Here is a 19,323-nt window from a genome sequence, read left to right on the forward strand (position 1 = left end):
GCCACAGGGCGCCGCCACTTGCCAGCACCGCACTCCTCAGTCTGCTAACTTTACACGGTAGCCACACTCGCACATGCGAATCACAGCGGGAGAGCGATCGCGTTTCACGACGCGCGCTGACGTAACTTCTTTCCCCCATGCCATCCCTCCCTGTGTATGTGTAGCTTCCAGTGCGCTCGTCGGGACGAGAAAAGAGAGAAAGCACTGAGAGCGTGCGCCAAATCCTCGTAACTGCGCTCGTTTTGACGTATTCGAGAAATGTTTGCGGCGATCGATTCGGGAGGCAGTAAACTCTGATAATGAGGACATTAGATCATTACTTGGAAAAGTGGTTCATGACCCCTTTAAATTATGGTCTGAATGAATTGATAATGCCACTCCCTGAATGCTTCTACATTGTACATGTCCAAAAAAATGTTTCAGGGACCCTATAAAGGACCCTTAACAGGCCTTTTTGAAAAATTTTGCTTGCACACTGGAAGCTTGGTTATGCACCAGAGAGTGTTCTATTACAAATTTTTTGAAAAGCGTTTAGTTATAGTGCTTGTAGAAGCAAGCAAAGTCTTGTGAGTTGATGATACGAGGAGCTTAGGCACCCTCACCCCGTAGCCTAAACTCTCTCCTGCTGCCTATACCACTACCCACATGCTAAACTTTGTTTTCTTCTCTACTGAAGCCAAAGGCCCATGTGACGTTATTATCACACTCCTGATTCCTTTTTTTTTTCTCTTTCCCTTCCTTGTTGCACTGCTAATTTCGGAGGAGTTCATTATTGCATAGTGCTTGATTCCTGGCAATAACTTTGGTTGTGCATGTCAATGGGGAGAGAGCACTTTATTGAAAGGCAGAGAATTTAGCCGGTGTATAGAGATCGCTTACATGCTATTCTTCCTGGGGAAGGGGGAGAGAAAGATAGGAGAGAGAGGTGCAGAAAAATGTGAAAAGAGAAAAAATAAAAATCATCCACTGAGGTTTCCGACTTTTGGGCGATGACGTGTGGTGGTACAGTTCTTCATTGTGTGCATCGTCCTGCAATAAAGTGACAGATTTCGCTGCATGAAAGGTGAATGAGGGTGACAGATAAGCAGGGGCCTAGCCAGGGGGGGGAGGGGGGGTTGGGGGTTCAACCCCCCCTCCCCTGAAAATTTTCAGTTTTGCTTGCGTATATGTAAACGCACACATACAAACACACGCACGACCATACATAAAGTATGGTTGAACCCCCTCCCCCCCCCCCCCCTGAAAAAAATTTCTGGTCATGCCCCTGCAGACAAGATAGAACTGAAGTTTGTTGAGCTGACCGATAGTGTCCAAATATCTAAGGAGAAAAATCATCGTGCACCTCTGTTGCGTGAGGCAGACTAAAGGGCCTAAGACACAGTCAAATGATAAAGGTGTCTGTGTGTGGAAACTCTATATCATTGACTTTGTCTAAACACTGCCTATGAAAACTGCATACGGTGCCGCTTCGGTCAAACAGCAAGTCCACACTGAAACAACTGTGGGTCAATCGAAACTGTGGAACATATTCTGCTCGAGTGTCGAGCGTATGTTCTATAAGCATTGCATGCTTTCATGTCAGGAAATGCTACTTACAGTGTGCTATGACATTTCACTGTAATCAAAATATGTGAAAATGTAGGAACACTTTTTAAATATGCGAACTACGGTTTCATTTTTAGTGTTTCGTGAAAGCGTTGTACACGTACGACCCATCAAAGGATACCCTGCTGCCATGTAAGGAAATTGGGCTTGCCTTCAAGCAAGGTGACATCTTACAAGTGCTCAATCAGGAGGATCCAAATTGGTGGCAGGTACGTCTTTCCTTTAATAGGTAACGCCAAAGGTTTTCCGATTTTCAGGAAAACAACTGTGCTGCAATGAACTTGCTAGGGGGAAGTGAAGCACTAAACTACTGTTCTGTGCTTGTAGTTTCAATTTCAAAATTCTGAGAATAGACATGACTCAATCTTTCTTGATGCAGCTTTGCTTCACAGAGATTTTTCATTACTGAAGCAGTTTTTGCTGCCTTTACTTTGCACACAATGTTGGAGTTCTCTGCAGCAGTGTGACATTAACCTTTTGCTGTCACTAACCAGCTGGGTTTTTGCACACAAGAGTTCAGATGCATAATGTTTCATGTTGCTGTTAGGCAATATGCTGTTTCTTTTCTTAAGCATGAAATGCTTATTTTAACCACTACATACAGATAATAGTATGCTCATAGCATTGAAGGTCACTTTCTGACTATGCTTAGGTAAAATAGACTCTATGAACTTCGGCTGAGATTTTTTCAGTAGTTTTCAACTTGTATCTTGTCTTGTATCTTAACGTGTATTCCTTGAATTATCAGCTTTGCATAAATTTTACTCAAAAGCTGGAGAAAACTGTAAAGGCACATAAATAAATGCTTTTTATCGTTAATAGATTGTAGACATCAGCATTCTAGAGTAAAGTGATTCTAGCACCCCTACCCCAGCCCTATTTGTGAGAAATGTTCTTTGTGAATATAGAATGGATGAAGTGCTGCATAAGTAAATAAGGGCAAGCACTTATATGTTTTGCTACCTCGTGCACAGCTTCCATCAGTGGTATGTATTCCATCAGCAGATGCCATTCTGTCAGTGTCTGTCTGCATGTATGTCAAGCATAGATGTGTAGTTCATTTCTGTTGGCCAAAGTGTATGTTCATTTTTTTGAAATAGCTAATATTGGCATAGTAAATGCTTCTCAGCTTTCTTATTTCCTGACAAAAGTACCTTTGTTTTTGTAACATTCACCTTGGCAATTTATAATTTATTTTTATTCTAAGTGTAATCATTGTTTGGATTTTTTTTTTTTACATTTAGTCTTCAAGGCATCCTACTTCATTAGCATGGAGTGACTTTCATTCTTTATTTGCACAGGCCAGGAGGGTCTCTGCCTCAGGTCCAGCAGGCCTCATTCCATCACAGGAACTTGAGGAACGGAGACGAGCTTTCGTGCGGCCAGAATTTGACTATGCAACAAAGACAAGTATGTGCTAGTTATTGCCTTGCATCATACATTAGATGCGTTAATGAGTTTAGGTTAAAACCCACACCTTGTACATATGATGTGAAGCTGAATGAAACATAATGTGGAGGGGATTTTACGAATGTGGAAAAGAATGGTAAGAACATTTCGTCTATGGAAAAAATATAAAGGAACTCTTAGTTGAGTTTTATAGTTCTTGCGCTGTACCTTGTGCTGTGGCGCCTTGCACAGGTAGCTATTCTCATTTTACTGTTGAGAAATAGCAGAGTCTGCATTTGAATGTGTGAACAGTTCTGCTACACATAAAAAGTGCTTTCTTATGTCATCGCAAGTCATAAATGCTGTCTTTAAAGGGGTACTGACACAAAATTTCGCGGCCGAGATAGCCTGCTGGATCGATTCCCGTGTACGTGCGTGTACCATCTCCAAAATATCGACAGCGAATAAAGCTTGGAAGGTATTTTATATGAATTTTGAAGTTCGCGAGCGCGATCCAGCATTATAGGCCGCACCTATTGCATTGACACCCTCGGAGGTGACCCGAGGTGACCCCCCTACTTCCCCTACGTAACCGTTGCAGCCGGTACAAGTTATGATGATGTCGTAGCCGCCATTTCTGTTTTGACGTGCTTCCCAACGAATTGCTCCTCGCCAGCGGGTCAAACCTGAAGTGATTCGCCACGTCGAAAATTCCTTCCATCCCCGCCGCAAGAAAATCGTCGCCATCAGACGACGATGAGCCCGGCGACGACAGACCGCGCGGAAATGCGTCACTGTTCTGTGTGCTCACGTGACCGAGCGTTTCACTCGCTAGGTGGTGATAGTTGCACCCGGCGGCTTGTCGTTTTTGGAGCTCTGTCAAACCGAAACTGAGGTTGTGTTGGTAATGAGGAGCTTGTAATTATCTGTCGCGCGCTGCAGCAAACGATGTGCCGTGTTATGACTAACAGGCCCCCAGCAACACATTGCAGCAAAAAAACGCAGGGCGAAAACTTTTGTGTCAGGACTCCTTTAATTGTCCTGAACTATTGTCATTGTAAAAGCCTCCTTAATTCACCCCTCATTAGCTTGGAAGTTCAGATACTTTAGACTTGTCCTGTGGTCCAGCTAGCTTATATCTTATTTAGTCGCATCAAAGTCTAGTTAATTTGCATGTATTTGGTTGCAACCCTATTAATTTGGATTTTCTTTGGAGCGTGCCAAGTGCAAAGGCATCACAAATGTGCAACACATATGAGCAAAAGTAGCACTAAATCTCCAACCAAAACTAACCGGCACAGCCTGCATCGCCGTAGTCATCTGTGGGAACTGCATGGGAATGACAGAAATGCCAGGAATGCCAGAACAGTTCATGCCTATTTTGTTTATAACCCTGTACTATGGCACTGCATCACTTGAATGGTCGCATGCCTTCAGAACTGTTATCTCGCCGTCCATGACTGCGTTAGCTGCTAAAGTTTTATCTCCAGCTGTTGCAGCAAACGGTAGTTTTGTTTCAAATGAGTGTGTGTAGGCTGTGCGTGTGCTTTCAGAAGTGTGGGACACTATCTGTGGTTGTGTTTATAGCAACCATGGGCGATTTCATAAACATGGCAAAAGATGTCAAGGATGAAGGGTGATTTTATACTGTGACTTGCATGCTGGGAAAGACACCCACTACATCAAGCTTGCTTGCTATGCAGAGATGATCGGTCACTGGACAGCTCATTGGCTAAAAAAACTTATTGGAACATGCATACAGTAGTTAAAAGTACGTATTAGATGAAAACTCAGGTCTTGCACCATGTTCACATTGTGAAGGAATTCGTAAGGTGATAATTACAACTTGCTTTTGTGCTAAAGAAAAACAGGATTTTCCTTTTCACTCATTAAGTAAAAGTGTTGATGTAATACGCATTTGTTTATTGTTTTCTTGGTAACATGAATCATTTGACATTTTGTTTATTTGGACATTTTTTCTAATTCTGTTAAATCTAAATTAATGAGCTTCTACTGTACTTGTGCGACCAAAAGTGGAGGTTATGGTTGCATCAGCCATGCTAAAGCTGTATATCCTCTCCGTGTTTGCACCGCCACACAGCATCGGTTGTTTTTTAATAATACAGCCAATGACTGGAGTAATCTTCCTTCATACATCGTTCTTCATGTCAACCCTGCTCCCTTGAAAAGCTGCCATTGAGCGACTTTTTGTGTACATCAGTAACTTCTTTTTCATCCACCCCTGTTTTAAAACCTTGGATACACGGTCCTTGACATATTCTTCAATAAAGCTATCAATAAGTAGACCAATCAATAAAATGCATCAGTGGTATCATACTGCAATAGTAGCACAACCTGTTTCGTAAACATAAAGTGTTCCTTCTCACATCCAAAGCCACACTGCACATCGCATGTGTTTTGAACCGATCGCAATAAATAGTAACACAATTATTTACTGTACTCTCACTGAATTCAGGCTCCATACTGTAATTACTCTGTTGACAGCTACCAATTTAAAAACATAAAAATGAAAAAGTTCCTGTACTTTTTTTATGGTAAAACTTTTGTAACTTCTATCATTTTATCAGTGTAAAGACACAGAGGACAGCAATTTGGGAACGACTGCAGGTCTGATGTTTTGGTGCTATTTTGTTCTTCAGAAATGTGTGGCACAAAGATTACAAAGAAGAAGAGGAAAACAATGTACGAAAGCAAGGCATCAGCAGGTAAGTTTTTACATTTAACTTGTTTTTTTGACCTTACGTGCACTGTCAAATGTCAACTTGTCACTTAAAGGGACACTAAACAGAAATATTAAATCACTTTAGGCAGATATATTATTCTTTCAGAACTCCATTGTCATTAATCTTGCCATCATAGGTTATTATGTGAAGAGGAAATGAAGGCCAAATTTTCATGTCTTAATTTTGCGCTGTAACTTCAGCATGTGAACGTCAGTGTGACATCACAAATTTCAAAGCCTTATTGCGTATTTCGGCCACAATGGCTCAGTGATGTTTTCTGAAACTTGCAATGTTAATTAACACATTGCGTCCCTTAGAACACGACATAATGCCCATGTCACACGTGCACTCTTGAAAGGCTATCCTCTCGATGGCCTTTGAAACGCCACAACACTGTAGACTTAATGGAGTTGTGACGCTGCTACATGGCAGTTTTGAATGGCCATTGAGTGGTTCAGGCGTTTCTCGCAGTAATTGTGTGACGCTGCAGATCTTTATTTTCGTTTTCGTGTCTCCAAAGGCTATTCCAGGTGAAAATGTTTACCCTTCCCAGCTGAAAATCGAAATATTTCCAGCCGGAAATGGAAGTGTTTCCAGCTGGAAATGGAAAAATCATAATTTCCAGTTGCAATCTTTAATTTCCAGCTGGAAATGAAAGAATTTCCAGATTTCATCTCATTGCTATTGCATGTGATCTAGCTTGTTCCTAGAGGACCTGCTGGTCCAGTGAACTGCGCATAGCCAAACGACATGGTGGTAAAACTTAACAGCATTTATTTGAACGCTTGTAGGAAGTGTTGGAACATACCTTGAGGTGTGGAATGCATTTGCTCATATCCTTGTTCACCAACCGAAAAAAATATTTATACATAGTGAAAATTAAAATCATGACCCATAAAACCCAATTCTGGTAATGGTATAGGTTTAGCAAATCACATGAACGGCATCAATACCGTTTTCAAAAACAGTACCACGATATACCTTCGTCATACACCCACTTGCACAGTCAGTGCAGTGCAAAGCAAAGGTGCCACTTCACCAAATCTGATGAGTACTGTGGTTTATACAGTAGATGAGCCATGTAATGATTATTTATATCCACTTTGAACTTGAACTGCTCTGAATAGACGTCAAATGAATTCACTTGCACACATCTTATTACTGGTGTTTGTTGCATAGATGCATGCACAAAATTACGCACAAGCATTACATGACACTGGGTTATTGCAGGCAAAGGCTGCTTACACAAACCGGCATGTAGTGTACTTCGCACATATATAAACATTGCATACAGCAAGGTACCATGACACCGTGCTCAATAAAGCACACAAATGTTCGGGAGAAACGTTCACTTATACTTGAAATATATAAGTATACATATACTTCTCAGCAGGAACTGGAAAACTTCCTGCTGGAAATGGCTTTCCAGTCGGGAATCAATTCCATATCCATGCTGGAAATACCATTTCCAACTGGGAATGGTTTTTATTCCCAGCTGGAAACATTTTTTCCACCTGGGAATGGGAAATTCCCAGCCTGAAGAGCCGTTTCCAGCTGCAAACCAGACTGGAAAGCTGAATTCCAGCTGGGAATTCACGTCCCATTTTCATGTGGGTAAGTACAGTAAAACCTCGGTGATACGAATCTCACGGGGTTACCAAAAATATTCGTATCATCCAAAATTCGTATCACCAGAAAACATGGAAAATTAGTATGCGACAAAAGAAAGTTGGCATACGTTTTTATTCAGTGCTTCTCAGGGCCGCAGCGACGTCATGAACAGCTCTGAATGATTGCCAGTAAAGTTTTTACACGTCAACGGTCATACTTGTACTACTCGTAAATATACGGTTCATGCGCGCGTGTCTAATCAATGAACCAGATGTGTTGTGCCCCGTGACCGCTAGTAGCCCCTTCCTAATCTTACTACGCTTTTCTGCATGACACCAGAGTACTGCAGCGAAAGTGATTTAAGAAGCGCTTTGCACACGATAGATAGAGGCCAAGCTCATTCGCCAAGACCGTCCGCATCGTCCCTTGGGGTCTTTGTCCACCTTTAATGGGACTTCATGACGGACCCGCAGCCCAAGTCTCAGACTTGTTTCATAGAACGTCTGATTGAGGGAACATGGCTTGCATTGACGTGGCAGGCACGTGTTAACACAGTACAAGGACGCTGCTGCCTCTAGCACATGAGCACGTGTCAACGCTTAGGGAAAAAAAAGCACGACGTCAACGTTATCTGTAACCTAAACGCGAAGGCGCCTAAAGACCTCCAAGATTCGCGCGCACTATCCCGGAGGCAACGACACACCGATGATGGTCACGCAGCGCACATGCTAGCGCCCGCGCGCGACAGCGCAGGCAGCACCTGTTTGTACCTGTGCGCTAGCGTACGTTCGTATCAAATGCCGCGGGGTGCAAATCGGTTCGCAACAACTGTACTCCAATACATTGGAGGCTAATTGGCATTGGCCGGGACCACAGAAAAAATCATATCACCCCGAAATTCGTACGAGCCGTGATCGTATCACCGATGTTTTACTGTAATATAAATCCACCTAAAAGTGCAAATATGTCTGTCATTTTTGCTTAAATATTTTTTCAAAGTGTTTATATGTTGTTTACATATACGTTTAGTTTCTAAGTTCTTGAGGAGTGAAACTATGGCAACGCTTGTGCTGCTCGATGCGGCTGTCACGTACTCTCGACAACACAGGCATGCCACTGTTGTCGAGAGTGAGTGCAGTTCGTGCATTTCAAGTGGAAAAAATAGTTTATTAATTGATTAATAACACATATAATATTTTTAGAGCATACTGGTTTGATTTTTTTTGTTCTAATCGTGGTTACGGGGACACTGTGAACATGAAGGCGTGTTTTTTCCACTTCCATTGCTCACTGGCCATCAGGGTTTCGATAGAGTTGTAGGGCGCTCTGTTGACTCGATAGACTATTGACTTGGTGGCCTTTGAAAGCGCCTGTGTAACAGCTTGAACTTGACCTATGAGTAAATGGACTATTGGTTGAAAGGCCTTCCAAATGCCCGTGTGACATGGGTATTAATCACTTTTAACAACAAGCCATTACGTAGGCCCAAGCAGGCACCTTCAAAATCTTTGATGTTGCAGCGAGCTGGTGAGGGAACTGCAAGGTGCCGTCACCACCTGTATTTTCTTTTTGCTTGCTTTCTAGCTTACCAAGTGTCTTCTCGTGGCAAAAGTGGTGCTTGCAGTGTCGTGAAATTGTGATTTACTAATACGAGAAAAATCGCTTTTCTATTTAATATCCCTTTAATATGTATGACTGCACTTCGTTTCCCTGAACTCATGCTTGAAACGAGAAAGTTCTTTAAATCATCAGGACACGGTGTAGGTTGAATTTATTATTTTAGCTGTGGAACTACAATTCTGGGATTTGAAAGTGCACCTTTAGGTAGCTTGCTTATTTGCGGTAAAAATCGGAGGTGGCTGGCTTTGAAGTGATGCAAATATTATTTTCTGTTAAATAAATCCACATTGGGCCATGTCATTAGCACTTGTAGTTTCTGTTCAGCACTCAGAGGACGACCGACCACCACAGGTTCAAGTTTATGGAGCAACAGGGCTGTATCAGCTATTGCTGCACACTACACAAGCGCTGCTAGTTTTTCTGCATTAGACGTCTGATGACTTTCATCGCTCTACACATGCTCATTCCCGAGTGGCAGGAGAAGCAAAGGCTCTTATGTCCGAGGCTGATGCTGTGCAGAACACATACTGCTAGGGAGAAAGGTCCTTTGTGGCTATGCTACATGGGGGCCACAGAGTCAGTCATGGGAAAATAGGGCAACTTGCATCTATGTTCACCTGCTGATGAGTGTGGCTTGATGTAATAAGACCAATCAGGAGCACTGGGCACAGCTCTTTGCTTTAGCATTTGGGAAGAAGCAATGCAACTTATGCATTTGCCATGGGCAGAGATCTGTCATCGAGAAACTCAAGTCTTGGCTATTCCAAAAGTGGCTGTCACGAACAAAGTCGTGTATGTTGTCCTGCAAAGGTCTCATTTGAATGTGTTCTCACAGCCACACTGTGCAGCAGTGCATAAGAATAATTGCTGAATACCCCCTCCTCCCAGGTCAGCTTGTCCTACATTTCACTAGTAGGAAGGTGGTCAGCCTAGTGCGTTTTATCTTACCAAGTGCCTTCTCATGGCAAGAGTAGCACTTTTGCTATTTTTTGAAGTTTAATTTACTAATATGGGTGAAATAGCTTTTCTCTTTAGTGTTCCTTATAAATCCATCGTACCCTGTACTGTAAGCAGTTCAAGCTACAGTTGAAACCCGCAATAACGAAATCGGCGGGGAAAGCACAAAATTTCGCTCTTGCGGAAATTTCGTTGGCGCGAGAATGCGGCAGAAAATATATGGAACTTACAAAAAACACGTTTTATTTCCAAAAGTCAGTAAGTTTGCTTTGGCGGGCCTTACCATGCAGCAATTTCGTGCCTCTCGGTCGGGAATCCCGTTTGCCACGGCACAAAGTTCGCCCCATGCACTGGTCAGTGACGGCAGCACTGCGCTGTCACCAGTACTGCCAGTACCGTCATCAAGTTCGCCTACAGGTGAACCGTCTTCCGGCTCTGCTGGATCAGCGCAGAATCGTGGACAGCGAGCTCCACGCAACGCCGAATTCTTCGGCAATGTCCATTTCTTTCCTGCCCTTTTTCACCTCACTGATGATTGCAGCCTTATCTTCCAGCGTGATGAACTTACGCTTTTTCGTTGGAGGCGGCATCTTCGCAGGCAGCGAAATCGGACGAAGCAATCGCAACATGCAGTTCACGTTGCACCAAGCGACCAAGCAAACGCTCCACAAATGGCTCCACACACGGCTCCACACACACGACCATGTGCGCGCAAAGCCGGCAAAGCCAAGCACAGAGCCAAGCCCACGAACGAAACTCCATGAGGAATGTGGATTTGGCTACGTAGTCCGCGGTAACGAGCAGGTGTTTCGGCAAGCCATCATCATCATCATTGTCGCCAGCTTTATGTTTTTTTGTAAACAATGATGGCGGCTGCTTCTCAAGTGCGTTGCAGGGATAGTTTTGCACAATTTAAGTGTAGCATGAATGCATTTCAGCAGTTTTCGGATGTAGTTAATGTTGCGAGAGTAGATTATTTGCGCACTCGTGTTTCGAAAATTTCGTTAATGAGGGACTGCTGTATGAATATCTTTCGTAGTCGCGAGTTACGAAATGCATTGACTCCTATGGGCGTTCGCCGGTGCTCCGAAAATGTTTCGTTGCGATGAGAATTTCGTTACCTCGGGATTTCGTTATCGCTGGTTTCGACTGTATATCATCTTGGAAAAAGCTCTTGCAGTCGACTTGTACATTGTTATATACTAAACATTCTTGTGATTTTACTTATTTTGTCTGATTCAGAGTTTGAAAAGGCTGAGTTGCTGCTGTATGAAGAGGTTGCTCGGATGCCACCATTTGAGCGCAAGACACTAGTACTTGTTGGAGCACGGGGTGTTGGCAGACGTTCCCTCAAGAACAAGCTTATCAGCTACGATCCTGTGCACTTCGGAACACCACTTCCTCGTAAGGCACTTACCACTTAAAGCAGTAAATTTTTATTACACTGTTAAAGGTTGTTAGAAGAGTGAACTTTAAGTATGCGTGGGCACGCTTTTTGTGGATGACTGATTTTAGAACAGTGCTTGACACAGCATAAAAGTCATAACCTCCAGATCTGCCCTGTCTTGATTAGCTAACCCTTACATTCTCTTAAGTTATGGTTTCGATTTATTTAAATGACAGCATGCCACATCTGCACTTTGGCAGCCTTCAGGGAAAGACCATGGGAACAGCAGTGTGCAAGACTTTTCACTGTACAATTTCAGGGCGTGTTTCATTCGTGCTTGTGTGATGGCCTGTAATATCTGAATGAAAATAGATTCGATGGTCTGCAAGTTGGCCATTTTTAAGTCTAGCAGCGTCTACCTGGTTGACTATGTAATTGCTGATATACGACAACCAGTGATGATGTAAATGGTGTATTTTAATGGACATATGGGTCACATTTATGTATACTGAAGGACAGAGGCGTAGCCAGAAATTTTTTTCGGGGGGGGGGGGGGGGGGGTTCAAATATAAATTATATATGTTCATGCGTGCGTTTGTATGTGTGCGTGTATATGTACACATGCAAAATTGAAAAATTTCGGGGGGGGGGGGGGGTTGAACCCCCCCCTTGCTACGCCCCTGCTGAAGGAGGCATATTGCATATCCATACAGGCTGGTTTGCTCCGGCACTGCAGAGGCAAAGCAGGACTTCATTTCAGGGGGCCGGGTCTATGCCTCTATGTGTGTGTCTGTATGTATGGTATATGTATACGTAATACAGTCCAACTTCAATATAATGAACCTCGATGTAACAAAATCCGCAAAGTAACAAACAGTGCATGCTTTCCAATCTTAGCTCCATTAAAAAATGTGTGTTCTTTCTCGAGTTATAGCGAAGTAACTGCAGTTTAATTATAAGGAAATCGTCGTGCATTGCATGTACACACACCTGGTCTTTCTGACAAATGAAAGATAAACATCAGTTGGCTGCAAGAAACACTGTTTAGTGAATGGCATGAAACACACCTCCTTGCTATCAGTTTTTGTTATGTGAAATTTAACTGCCCCTCTGATCAATTTGCACTGTGTCGAATGCCACGCTGTGCCATAAAAGACTGGCATTTTTAGTTGCGGAGACCAACTGGCCAGTAATTATGACTGGCGCATAAGCATTGTGCCAACGCTATGCTGTGCCTTTCTGTGGACAATCCTATCGTCACAAGCACCTTGAGCTATCTGCTCTGCAACGCACAGGATGTAGTGCCATTGTAACATTGTTGTAACGTATACCGCATACTTTTAATAGGCGATAAACCAAACACACTGCACCTCTGTTGACTGCCACCTGCTTGTGCAGGGGACTGCTTCATTTGTACTTCAACTTTGCCTTAACTGGAATAAAAGCTAAGTAGTAGCAACCGCTTCGAAACACATAAGCCACACCACAGTCTTAAGCAGCAAAGTGCCGCACAGGCATTTGGGGTTAGCAGTGTGAACAGTAAAGCAAAGACCACATTACAATGCAAATGAATTGTGACATTTATATTTAAAAAAAAATAAAATAAGTAATTAAAGGGATACTGAACAAAATTTTCGCCGCCGAGATAAATGGCCCAATTGAAAGATTGGGTGCTGAAATTTGTTGAAACAACCTTCATTTCAGCCAGAGACTAGCAGAAAATAATGAATTTAATGCATTTTTCGCAAATTGGCGGATACTGACTCGCCAACCGTGCTCGCTGCAAAATCGCTTACCAATCGACATCGCAAGCTGCCACCCGCGGCCGCGCGTCTCTCTCAAAACGTGTTCTCACGCTCGGGAAGGTGTTCTTGAGAGGAGAGGTGGAGAAAGGGAAGTGGCAGGGCAGGAAAGAGCGTGCCGGTTGCCCCCTCTCTTGGTGGAGCATTCGACGTCAGGGCCGTCGACAAGCGCACTGGCGTGCAGCCACCGCCCTCTCACAATCCACTAAAAATACGGCCAACTGCTCGAAATTACGTGAAATAAACGCTGTTATAGGAACAGTCGTGTCGTCCGAGTCGAATGCAAGTGTTTTCGTAGCTTCTTCAAATTTTTGTTCAGTATCCCTTTAAACTTCCGTGCTTCCAACATAGCCATAGAGAAACAAATTGGTAAGTTGCCTCTTGTCATGGTCTGGGGAAACTGTCTGAAATAAGTGGAATTTTTCAATAAGGTTCTGATGGGCATACTTTATACTTCAAATTATTGTCTTGTCACACTATTTCTTGGTCCCCTTAATAGTTCAATGTATGTGGAATTGGCTGTATATTGCAGTTACATTATGTCATTCTGAATATTATGTTTTTTTTAGACTATGGGATATATGTCTGGATAGAATAGTCTGCAGTGTGTGTAAAAGGAATAGAGAATTTAGTTGGGCTAGTTAGGGTGTTTACAATAAGTCTAGCATGAAGCAAATCACCACATATACAAAGCACTTGCCCTGTACCCCTTCATATGTTTGGATTCCTTCTCAATAACCTCTTTAAAAAAAATGTATGGTAGTAAAAGTAAAAGCATGTGCTGGCTCGTACAGGCAAAACTCACTGGGAAAAGTGAACAAAGTAGTGTCATTGTTCTCCACAGTGAGGCCTATCTTTATGACACCTGCTATTGTTGACTCATAGTTTTAAAAACTGTGCTCACTGGATATTTTGAACAAAACTGCTGAAACAACAGCTGCATATAGAACTTATTGGCAATTTTAGTCGTGTAATGTAGTTCAGCAATGCCTGTGAGGTTGCAAGTGACCGTAAGTGCTTTAGTTGGCAGCCCTCTGCATCCTTGCACTCTTTTTCAATTTGTGTGGTGCTGCCTGTTAGTGCTCTTTACAATTGAGCATTCCTTGCAGTCAGACCCTTTTCAATGTTCTTCACTCATTGCAGTCCTTGTTCTTTTTTTGCGTGCTGTTCCTGCATTCTGGTATTCTTATGGGCCATACCGCTATGTTATTCTGATGAGCCCAAGCCATCAGCTTGAGCATGACTTAACTTGGAGTGTGCATTGTTCACATGTTGCTTAATTTTCAGTGCATAACAATTAAGTGTACCTTACGATTTGGGATGCACAAATATTGGCAATGAAATGTGATTTCCTGGTCTTGACGAGATTGGTGTACGATTATTCTCTCGTGCAGACACATCTCGACCAATTCGGGAGACAGAAACTGATGGCAAAGTATATTACTTTGTATCTCGAGAGGTGATGGAAGCTGACATAGCTGACAACAAGTACCTCGAATGGGGCGAGCATGGTGGTCACCTCTATGGCACCAAACTGGACACCCTGCGTGCTGTCATCCGCTCTGGAAAAATGTGTGTTGTGGACTGTAGCCCCCAGGTGTGTGTCCCTTCTGCCACACTTTAAAAGAATGCCTTACCACAGGTGACACCTCACTTCCTGTGGCTTCTCTGCACTTCTGCATTTTTGCTCATTCTCCTGATGGGCTGTCTTTATGGTGGGCCGATCTTATATAAGGATTAATGTTTTATGTGCCAGAGCAACATCTCAACTATGATTCACTGTAGTAGGTGGCTCCACACGAAGTTTGATTACCATGGTTAACCTTTTGTAATCTGTGGTTACAAAAATTTACATTTACTAAAATCCCAGTATGTGGGTGTTTTGCACTTTGCCCCCACCAGAATGTGGCTTTCTCAGCTGAAAAACCGAACCCACTTCCTTGTGTTCACCCCGAGAATACCACAGCAACTGAAGCACTGAAATATCGTTGGTGTGCATCAATGTGAATGCAGTAAAATGAACTTTTCTAGGTACTGATTCTCAAATGACATTTTGTAGTTATGAAAATATGTTCATGGGCTTTTTTCATTGTTTGCAGCGACAGTGACCACAGTTTTGTGCCGTCTTTGGACTAAGCACACATTGCTGTCTTGAACTACTCTTTGCAGAGATTAATGAGTCCCAAAAACTCCCCTTCTTTCATTTTTTGCAGAGGTGTGAGCCATCTTGTGCACATTGTGAGAAAGTAGTTTAGTTGTATCACAGGTAATTGGAGTACTCTGCTTTACGTTATCTCCTTCTTGCAGTATCTGAAGATCTTGAACACGCCTGAGTTCATGCCTTATGTGGTCTTCATTGCTGCACCTCAGCTGGAGCACTTTCGGCAGATGCATGAATTTGGGCGTCATCACGGATATGGAAGCAGCCGCAACCTCACGGTAGGATTTAACATATTTATATTGATTATGTTCATGCTGGAAAGTTAGCACAAGCAGCAAAAATAAAAAAAATGATGGGGCTTTTACTGGAGTTAAAATAACAAAGAGCTCAGTTAGTATGTATTTATGTTAAAAGAATGGGCATGCAAGCACGGACACAAAAGTTACATGCGATGCAAAAGTTACAAAACTTAACATACTAAAGTTACATGCGATGCAGTTCATATGAGCTTGAATTAAGCTTTTGGTTAGTGGTGCTATATATGCAAAATGTGTGTATAATAGTTGACTGCGTTAACTGTGGCAGGAATAACAATGCTGCTAATGTCTGGGGCAAGCACGGTGTGTTGTGTTTGGGGTTATAGAAATTTGGTGACTAGACCCATTATAGTTGAAGCTTATATTTACGTGACGCATTATAATGTTTACATGACAAAGAACAGTACAGGTGAGGAATGAGAGTTTAACTCTTGTTCCATTAGCATAATTGGAGGCTCGTGATATTGCTGCGACTTTACAGTGCCACTAGTGCTAACACTGCAACATTATTTCTCTCTTTTTCCAACAATGTAGTTCGACCGAGCCATGAGTCGACATGGTTCACGCCGGGCAAGAACACTTGAAAGCTTGGCATCTCTTCAGGAGGTAACACAATGCCTCAGTTTTCTTTTTTTGAAGATGTGTATAGAAGTAGATACACTGAAACCTCATTATAACAAAGTAGCATCTGCCACGAAAATAACTTCGTTATATCCGAAAATTCGTTATAAACGTTTATTTGTAACACTGTAGCTATGACAAGTCTATTCTTCATTTACTTCGTTATAACCGATAATTCGTTATATCCGTGTTCGTTATAACGAGGTTTGGGTGTATATGCTAAATGACTGTCATAGGATATTAAGAAAAAATATTTCAGTAACAGAGCTTGCCATCTAAAATGAATTAAAACATGAGAGCTACTCTATTAAAGCACTAGAGGTTTGGCATCAATCAAATTTCTAAAAAAACTTTTTGGTACATCACACAGTATTGTTTTAAAAGATTCTGCAATGCAGTTGGTTCAACAAACTGCAGTGTAGTATCTTATAATCTACACTTTGGTTCAGCCAATGCGTTACAAAAACCAGTGAAAGCTTTAGTCGCTGCACAGCCTACAGCAGGTTTAATAAAATGTTTTTTCTTGACAAGTCTGCTTTACATACCAGAGTACTTTTGCTTCCTGGGAATTGCAAGGGATTACTTGAGTATACATGTAAAACTATGTTTCAGGGGTACTATATATGTTCTTAACTCTTTTGTCAACTGCGCTGGCTACAGTTTTTATACAAACATTAATGAAGTCTCGACAAAACATTGCCAGGTATACATTATGCTGGTGATGACAATGCGTAGATCTTTGTGATGCATGATATTGCTGACTACTTTTCTGTAGCTCATGCTGTGCCTTATCTTTCTTAGCCTAGGAAATGTATTGATAGCTTTGCAGCGTAATTGTTTTCATAAAACTAAACTGAGCAGAGCAGCACTAAGGATGGCACATACAGAGACTAATGACAGTGCTGGCCAATTTGCCTTATGTTGCAATAATTCCTGTGTGCGACATCCTTTATGCTGTATCTATTTAATTATATGGTGATAGAACTAGTCGAGCTAAGCACCCTGCTATAATCTTGTAAGACTAATAAGTAGCAACGAAATGGATTTCAAGGGACTGAAAGCCAAGTAATGGCAAATGTAATTTATATTTATGGATGTTTTCAGATGTTTCCATTTGATGGGATCTTCTTTTGGGGCTTCCTCAAAATCTAGCATACTATTTTTGTGCAGTAAAAATTTTTCACTTCGTATCTCACAGCATCCAGAAGCAGCTAAGATTTGTTCGCTTGTTAAATTACTGCCTGGATATCTAAGAAAGCCCACTGAGCCAATGTTTTGTACAGAACTCAGTGTGTTTAGCTCAGTGTATAGCTGACAGTTCCATCTGTAGCAAGTAGTTGAACTTAATGTTTATCGTGACATAGCTCGGTCATGCATCTGGGCTGCCATATGTGACAAGTCATGCACTGGTTCGAAGCTTCTTATTGGATATCATCATGGCACATTAACACACATTGGAAAACATCGTGTAGCGGCAATAATTCTTTACTAACAAGCACTGAGTACATTGAATTTTAAATGTAAAGAAACCTTAACAGGTGCAGTGAAATATGTAGGCAACATAACATCTATAAGTGCATTCACCCTTGGATCAAGGCATTGACTGCAGAAAGCTGCTACAAGCTGCTTCATACATAGCAGGCAACACTTCAAAGGCCAGAGACACTTCTCTCACTTGCTCACATTCATGGCCACAAACTAGTGTCGCATATAAAATGAAGGCACAGATAATTATAGACATGGTGCTGTGGCTTAGCTGTACTGAAGTAGCAGCTGACGAAGTTTAGGAGATGTATCATGGTCATGTGAGGCATGGTATTGATTTCAGTAAGGATTGAATGCATGATAGTGGGAACATACTTCTGATTAAGTTTTTGACCACCTCATGTCACACATTGGAATTTTTTAATGGGAGCTAGCGACTTCAATTTGTATCCATTTGCAGTGAATTTAATAAAAAATGACATCAATTTTGAGATATGACTTACCGAATACTATGAGGAAACGCATTAATGTTCTAATAATTCTTCATCTTCAAAGCTGTTGAAAAGGAAAGTGGAACCACAGTGTTTTTATCACAAATTTAACAGAAATTATCTCAAAATTGGTTTGAGTTTCAAAATCTGTTTCAAGTTGATGTGCCTTGCAAAATCATTGGCTTAAATTAAAAAGAAATGATGCAATATGTGCACTAAAATAATTAGTCAAAAACTAGATTAGTCAAACATTGTGAATTAGTCTGTTATACATTTTGATTTGCTCTTGAAATCACCACTTTTTCAAGTAATCAAGCTCAATTGAGTAGATTTTTATTGGATGTCACATTGAATAGAAAGAAAAATTCTGCTTACATTAAAACTTGTAGGCTGCATGTAATTTTCTTTTGTTCCCTCAGCATGTTAAACACAATGTGTGCCCTTTGGGCACTGCACTCTCCATTGCATTGAATGTGTGCTTGATCTGCACTGTCAACCTGAATAGTGTAACACAAGACTACATTAAAATAAAAACATGTATATTTCAGTGTCTACAAATACAGTTGCTACATGTTTTTTTTTTTGCCAACACAATTTGAACTTCTCTACTTTAAGGTTTTGCAATAGATCAGTGGGTTTCTCATCAGGCAAGCACATTTTCAGGATTGATTTGTCAAATTAATGGCATATTTAAGCTGACTGTATCTAGCTGAGCATGAGAAGCGCAATGTTGGATTTGCAACTGGCTTTGCACAAGACTACAGTGGCTTCTCTTTGCACTTTTACTGATCAGCTTCTGAGTTGTATTGCTAGGGACTACGCATTACTTTTCCTTCATTTGTATCCAACACTGCTGTATTTCATGTCATCTTCATTCTGCATGCTCACTTTTCCATGCCTTTAGCCATTATGTACATAGGTGCTCTGAAGCAAGGTCTTTTTATAGATTTCACCTCTAAATTTTGTAAAAAATCGATAAAAGCCTGCAACTTTGATGCTTGAAAAAATGTTTGCTATAATCACGAGGTCCTACTTGAAACCACAACATTTCAAGACTTCATGAATATAATGTACACAGTGCTTAAATACATGTATGGTTTCACGGAAAACGAAATCGTATAGCAAATTATTCG

General features: G+C 41.7%; 1 protein-coding gene across 4 annotated transcripts in view; it reads left to right on the forward strand.

Moving 5' to 3' along the window:
• LOC119378907 (protein PALS2) overlaps positions 1–19,323 on the forward strand; it is a 98,987-nt gene that overhangs the window by 70,154 nt on the left and 9,510 nt on the right. For all 4 annotated transcript variants that reach the window (XM_049411696.1, XM_037647978.2, XM_049411699.1 and 1 more), the window contains exons 7-13: positions 1,683–1,814; positions 2,907–3,015; positions 5,655–5,720; positions 11,169–11,330; positions 14,510–14,712; positions 15,423–15,554; positions 16,128–16,199. In XM_049411696.1, the coding sequence (XP_049267653.1) occupies positions 1,683–1,814; positions 2,907–3,015; positions 5,655–5,720; positions 11,169–11,330; positions 14,510–14,712; positions 15,423–15,554; positions 16,128–16,199 (876 nt within the window). The remainder of the gene's footprint in view (positions 1–1,682; positions 1,815–2,906; positions 3,016–5,654; positions 5,721–11,168; positions 11,331–14,509; positions 14,713–15,422; positions 15,555–16,127; positions 16,200–19,323) is intronic.

This window comes from Rhipicephalus sanguineus, chromosome 1 (assembly GCF_013339695.2).
Source record: "Rhipicephalus sanguineus isolate Rsan-2018 chromosome 1, BIME_Rsan_1.4, whole genome shotgun sequence".
Classification (NCBI taxonomy): Eukaryota; Metazoa; Arthropoda; class Arachnida; order Ixodida; family Ixodidae; genus Rhipicephalus; species Rhipicephalus sanguineus.